The sequence below is a fragment of the Zophobas morio genome, unplaced genomic scaffold, assembly GCF_036711695.1.
Source record: "Zophobas morio isolate AGI-343-1 ecotype UQ-CSIRO unplaced genomic scaffold, CSIRO_AGI_Zmor_V1 ptg000012l, whole genome shotgun sequence".
Taxonomy (NCBI): Eukaryota; Metazoa; Arthropoda; class Insecta; order Coleoptera; family Tenebrionidae; genus Zophobas; species Zophobas morio.
Window position 1 is genome coordinate 20,455,814 of NW_026972117.1, and position 6,898 is coordinate 20,462,711.

At 33.1% G+C, this 6,898-nt stretch overlaps 1 protein-coding gene across 1 annotated transcript; it reads right to left on the bottom strand.

Annotated features, from left to right (window-relative positions):
* Positions 1–641: 641 nt before the first annotated feature.
* Positions 642–5,489, bottom strand: LOC135128231 (zinc finger protein Xfin-like). The gene is made up of 4 exons (XM_064055129.1): positions 5,449–5,489; positions 3,608–4,447; positions 2,147–2,950; positions 642–1,518 (listed from the first exon to the last, which is right to left on the bottom strand). Exons 1-4 carry the CDS (start codon positions 5,487–5,489, stop codon positions 642–644), a joined length of 2,562 nt encoding a protein of 853 aa, XP_063911199.1.
* Positions 5,490–6,898: the final 1,409 nt, after the last annotated feature.

Genomic DNA, 6,898 nt, shown 5'->3' on the forward strand with positions numbered 1-6,898 from the left:
GTTTATTGGTACAAAAATATTTAAAAAATTCTTTAAATAATAATTGAAAATAAATCATCCGATTATTATTCTAATAAAAGTATTATTTATATTAGAAACAATTCGACGATCAGAAACGATCCTACCCAAGGTATAACATTATACACGGTGTTATTGAAAGGTATGTACAACAAAACAGTTCTTCGCGAAGTCGAAGAAGTTTGAAACACTTATTTTGTTATCAAAATTATAACGAATTTGAACATAAATTGTAATAATTTTTAGCTCTAAAAGGAGAACACATTTACCTGAATTTTTTTTACCTTCAGCACCCATACGTCGAGACCAATTGCCGATTTTATTTTGTACGTACCTTTTAATAACACGCTGAATTTAGTTTTTATAGATCTTGATGGAATTAAAATGAGTATTAATCCCGTCATTTCCAAAAAACGTCGGGCTGTTGACAATGACATGAAAGTCATTTGCCATTGCTTTTCATTGTTCAACCTGATTTGTTCACCTTGCCCGAAATTTTTTGGAAACGACTATACTTACAATACTAAAAACTATGATGATTTGATATTTGATAATAATCATATCCAACAGCACATATTCGTGTCGAAAATAAAGATACTAAAATGTATACTCGTCAAATCGTTTTAACCCTTAGCTTTACATTTATGATCTTTCAACAAAGTATTAGTGATAAATTTCTTCGAACACAACTCGCACCCATATGGTCGGTCGCCAGTGTGATATCTCATGTGTATATTAAGCGAACTTTTCTGCGTGAATCGTTTACTACACATCAAACACTGAAATGGTCGTTCCTTCGTATGAACCCTCGTATGAACATCCAGTTCCTGTCTATAGATAAAACCCTTGCCGCAAGTACCACACAAAAAATTCCTCTCTCCTGTGTGCGTTTGTTTGTGATAACGCAAACCTGCTGGTGTGAGTACCCTTTTTCCACAGACATCACAAACATAACTTGGCAACTGACCATTGTGTCCCTTCATATGGCGAGAGTATCCAGCATACGAGCGAAACACAACAGAACACATTTGGCAAGTAAAAACTTTCTCGATGTGGTTGGAATCGTGACTGTTGCAGTGTTTTGTAAAACATTGTTTGTTCAAATAAACTTTTCCACAATGTTTGCAAATGTAACGTTCGCCTTGATGTTGAATTTTTTCGTGGGAATCAAGTGCGTCCCTACTCATGTAACCCTTGTCACAACTTTGGCATTTGTACAGAAAGTTCTTTGTATGGACTCTAGCCACGTGATTTATTAAAGTCCTTTTAGTTTGGCAAGTGAAATCACATATCTCACACTTGAATATTTCTCTTGACTCTGTGTGCAAGCTCCTAATATGACTTTTTAATTCGCTGTTAAATATAAAATGTTTGTTGCACTGGGGGCACTTTAAAGTTTTTTCCCTATGACGCTTCAAATGTTGTCGCAAATTAGGTTTAGATGAAAATGTCTTACAACATCGTATACATTCAAATCCTCTATTTTCCGACACTGTCAACCTGAAACCAAATGATTTATTTGTATAAAGTCAGATTATAGAAAATTAAATTTTCATTTTCGGTTCAGAAAAAAAACTCAAAACAAATTCAAATTCTAAAAAATAGCATGCCATATTTTGGGCTTCGTTACCATGAATTAGTTTATAATTAAAATATAAGAACTCCATCAAAAATTGCTTATTATTATTAAAGCGTAACAGTCAGTCGGCCCTTATACTGCTTAACGGCTGGTGACTTACTTACTTAATTTTCTACTTTATTCGTCCAAAAAAATATAAAACTGAAGACGCAACGAGGTTCCAGTTCAACAAATGTTCTTCCAATAAATGAAATAAATCAAACGGATTATTAATCTAATAAATATATCATCTATATTAGGAATACTTTTTGGTGTTGTCCAAGTATAGGCTTATAATTTAAATGAGTATTAAACATACATACATTCATACATTTTTACAATACTAAAAAGTATGATGCAGATATTTGATAACCATACCCAGCAGCATAAATTCATATTAAAAATAAAGATACTAAATTGTACAGTAGTGACATCGTTTTAACTTAAGTTTTACATTTATGATCTTTTAACAAAGTCTTCGTAATAAATTTCTTCGAACACAATTCGCACCCATAAGGTCTTTCACCAGTGTGATATCTCATGTGTATATTAAGCGAACTTTTCTGCGTGAATCGTTTACTACAAATCAAACATGGAAACGGTCGTTCCTTCGTATGAACTCTCGTATGCATAACCAGAGCCTGTTTTCTAATAAAATCTTTGCCGCAAGTACCACACAAATAATTCTTCTCCCCTGTGTGCGTCTTTTTGTGAAACTTCAAACTTTGTAACGTGTTCACCGTTTTTCCACAGACATCACAAATATAACTTGGCATTGGTCCATTGTGTCGCTTCATATGTCGACGGTAGCCACAAGACGAACGAAGCACCAGAGTACACACTTTGCAAGTAAAAACCTTCTTGATGTGGTCGGGATCGTGACTTTTGCAGTGTTTTATAAAGGTTGGTTCGTTCAAAAAAACTTTTCCACAATGCTGGCAAATGTGACGTACCCCATGATGTTGGATCTTTTCATGGGTATCACGTGCGCCCCTACTCATGTAACCCTTGTCACAGCTTTGGCATTTGTACAGAAAATCTTTTGTATGCACACTAACCACGTGATATTTTAAAGTACATGTATTTGTGCAAGTGAAATCACATATCTCACACTTCAATATTTCTCTTGCCTGTGTGTGCACGTTGTTAATATGAGTTTTTACTTCCCACTGGCTTATAAAATGTTTACTGCACTGGGGGCACTCTATAGTTTTTTCTCTATGACGGTACATATGTTTTCGCAATTTAGCTTTAGATGGATATGTCTTAGAACAATGTGTACATGCAAAACTTCTATTTTCCGACAATGTCAACCTGAAACCAAATGATTTATTTGTATTAAGTCAAATTATAGAAAAATGGATCAAACGAAAATAAAAAATAAGATTCGCAATTTAATAAAATCATCGTTCTAAAAAGAACGACTGCAACAAAGGTAGAGTGTTCATTTGTTTTGTAATAACAATTTTATATTGAAAAACCATGGCGTGCAATTTGTAGGTAGCTAATAGTAATTTTATCCAATTTCTAAATTCATTTTGTTTGGTGTTTGGTTCTTTCTGCAAAATCTGTTCACTTCCACAAGGGATCGTATACCTAAAAAAAAAGGATTAGCCATAATAACAGATTATGTAGAAAAATTACCTTGGAAATGTTTTTAGACTTTATTTTCGGGATCCACTCGCAAATTTTTAATGTAACTCAAATTTTAATATTAGTTGTCAGTAGCATTAGACTTGTAGCAAGCTACCAATATCAAGGAATGAAAAACGTATCCGGAAATTTCAAAGAAAACAGAAGTGGGAAGCACAAGAAACACTTGTAACGAATTTTGTGTTTACCTAAGACCTGTTAAAAAAAAAGAAAATTGAGTGAAATTATTTTATTATAAAAAATCGAGTTCATTTTAAATAAAACATCAAAATACTGACTCAAACGGTTTAAGCTTTACAAGTGTGATCTTTTAATAACGTTTTAGTTACAAATTTCTTCGAACACAATGTGCACTCGAATGGTCTCTCCCCAGTATGGTACCGCATATGAATAGTGAGAGAAGATTTCTGAGTGAATCGTTTATTACATATCAGGCACTGAAACGGTCGCTCCTTCGTGTGGACCCTGGTGTGCACAATCAAAGTCTGATTTGCAGCAAAATCTTTCCCACATATTACACACACAAATTTTTTCTCCCCTGTATGTGTCTTCTTGTGTTGGTTCAAACTAGGTAAAGAATTTACAACTTTTCCACATACATCACAAACATAACTATTAGCTTGTCCACGGTGTCTTTTCATATGTTTCTTATATGTATACTTATTATGTAAAATAGTAGAGCAGATTTCGCAGGTAAAAACCTGCTTGATATAATCAGGATCGTGTGTTTTGCAATGAGCTTTGAAAGACTCCTTATTCCTAAAAACTTTTCCGCAAGTTTTACAAACATGAGCTAGGCCTTGGTGATAAATTTTTTCATGATTTTTAAGATCACTTTTCGTTAGACATTTTTTGCCACAAGTTTCGCATTCGTAAGCGTAGTCTTTTGTGTGTATTCTGATTGTATGACTTTTCACTAACGTTTTATAATTGGCAGTATAATCGCAAAAGTCACACTTAAAAGTTTCTCTTACTGCGACGTGCACATTGTTAACGTGAGACATCATATTGGACTTCTGTGAAAAACACTTATCACAGTAAAGACATTTAACTGGCTTGTTGTGGGTATACATGTGTTTCCGCAGTTTATCTGCGGAGGAAAATATCTTCTGACAATGCGTGCAACTGATAATTTCGGTGTCTTCCGGAGTGGGAAACCTGGAATTAATTGATTTATTACCACGCCCAAATTAGAAACATATATGACGAACAAAAAATAAAGAAAACGGGAAAATTATTGTTGCAACATACACACGCCTTAACACTTAAGTCTATTGCACATTTATAACAAGCGCACATCACTAGTGAATTTTGTGTTTTTATACACAAAATTCTTCAAGAAGATCGCGGAGATATAACTTGAACATCATGTATCCAGAGGGTTCCAGTAATTTGATGAGTGAAGAATCATTTTACAAATTTAGACTCTTTATGACAACAAGATTTTATCCGTAAGAATTTTTTTTATCATTTTTGTTATTGTTATTTAATATAAAATAAATTTAATAATGGTTAATTTTTTTCTATTTTTTTCAAATCATCCTGTATTTTATAAGATCATAAATAAAATGACTGAAAAAACAATCATTTCACTATGCACAACTTTGATTTTGTGAGACTTAATTTCCATTTGTTTTGCTATGTAAAAACAACAATTTCCTCCAATGTAAACACCTTAAAGTCCCTTGTTTCATAATACAACATTTAAAAAAAAAAGCGACATATTTTTTACATAATTCATGGCTACATAAAATCATACCTAATCAATCCTTCACAACATTTAAAAATTCGAACTGGGCTAATAAAATACATACAGAAAATTATTAAACTTTAAATTATTTTGTTTAAAAATCGAATATGTTTTTGTCTGTATCCCATAGCGCACAAACAAATCATGAAATTTCTTCAACGTAAATAGCTTCTTTTATTTTTATAATTTTTAATATTACTTCTTCCAAAATTTCTTCCCCTTTATACTAAGCACAGCTAGGACAAATCTTGATAAGTAACGTAAGTTTCTAAATAAGTTTTATTTTAAGCCTTCAGTGTGTACAGCGAAACCAACTCCTTATACACTGCGGTTCAAAAAATATGTACCACCCTGAAGGAACTTAATAATGCTAAAATTGTATACAAATAAGTAAGGCGTAAAGTCAAACAAGGAGTTGTGGGTATGCATGATCAACTTGGCCAACTCCATGTCACAGTACAGGAAGAAGACCTAGAAGCTCGCCGTAGAGGTAGTGGACGTCCTAGCGCAACACAACAATGATAAGATCGGCTCCTAAGTGCTATTAAGGATCCAGCAGAACTTTCTTGACCGATAGACAATATTCGCGCTCATATCGCTGAAATGGTGTCAATCTTTTGCCATGGCCGCCACGCTCACCTGATTTAAATCCAATCAAACATGTCTAGTATATGGGAGATGAAAGACTGCGACCTTTACCTCGTCCTCTCAACACGTTAGATGAATTACGTCCAGTTCTAAGTCTGCTCCTTCAGGATGGTACAGTGGTGGGAGTCAAAAACTTATTTTAAGACTACGCATTTATAGCAAACCACTGAAAACATACAATTATCCTCCTGAACTCTTTTAATGTCAAAAAGGAAAAATTGATTCAGATAAATATAAGAACTTAACATCTGCACGATTGTTTAAGATGGCGATTTAGAAGGTTACGTGAAGCTTTATAGTTACTCCTAGCAGTGCCGAAACAAGCTATAGGCCGAGTAGGCCCTTGCCTAGGGGCGCCAACGACAAGGGGCGCCAAATTCGTCCAAAAATTATGTTGTACCAAGAATTATGTCATATTAATCTTTTTTATTTTGAACGGAAACTCAGAAACATATTACATATTCATACATATTATATACCTATATCCTATATGTATAATCTCGAATTTTTTTCTTTTTTTTATATTTTATCATAGTATCTGTTTTGCATACTTATTAAAAAATATAAATAAAACTGTTCTGTAAAATTGCATTTTTTTATGTATAGAGGAGGGGCGCCTAACGCAAGGTTCGCCTATACCTAAATATTCTCTGGTTTCGGCACTGACTCCTAGTCACTCATGCAGAAACTGAACAAAGTTCAAATTTATTTATATAAAATGATTAAATTGGTCAGCCTAATTTTTTTTCAACTTTAAACAACACTTCACAAAATTTGGAAAGTCTGAATGGGTTAAAGAAATATACACAGAAAATCAAGCTAAAATATGTATTATAAAAATCGAGTACATATTGAACATAACATCAAAATATTAACTATTGACCTAAGCGTTACAACTGTGACGTTTTAATAATATTTTAGTCACAAATTTGTTCAAACACAAGCTGCACTCGCTCCTTCGTATGAATCCTAGTGTATAAAGTCAGAGATTGTTTTCTAAAAAAAATGTTTCCCACATGTTACACATTGAAAATTTTTCTCTCCTCTATGTGTCTTGTTATAATTTTTCCACATATATTACACATAATTAATCGCTTGTCCAGTGTGTCTCTGCATATGTCTCTTATATGTCAGCTTTTTATGTGAAAAACATCTCTTCCAAAATATGCAATACGATACAAACACAACTTTCATTCTAGAACTAATAATTT

Coding starts and splice junctions, on each gene's coding strand:
- LOC135128231 (XM_064055129.1), bottom strand. CDS start 5,489: ATGGAGTTGGCCAAGTTGATCATGCATACCCACAACTCCTT. Junction 4,448..5,448: donor ATGCATACCCACAACTCCTT/GTTTGACTTTAC, acceptor AATTAATTCCAG/GTTTCCCACTCCGGAAGACA. Junction 1,519..2,146: donor ACTGGTGAAAGACCTTATGG/GTGCGAATTGTG, acceptor ATTTGGTTTCAG/GTTGACAGTGTCGGAAAATA.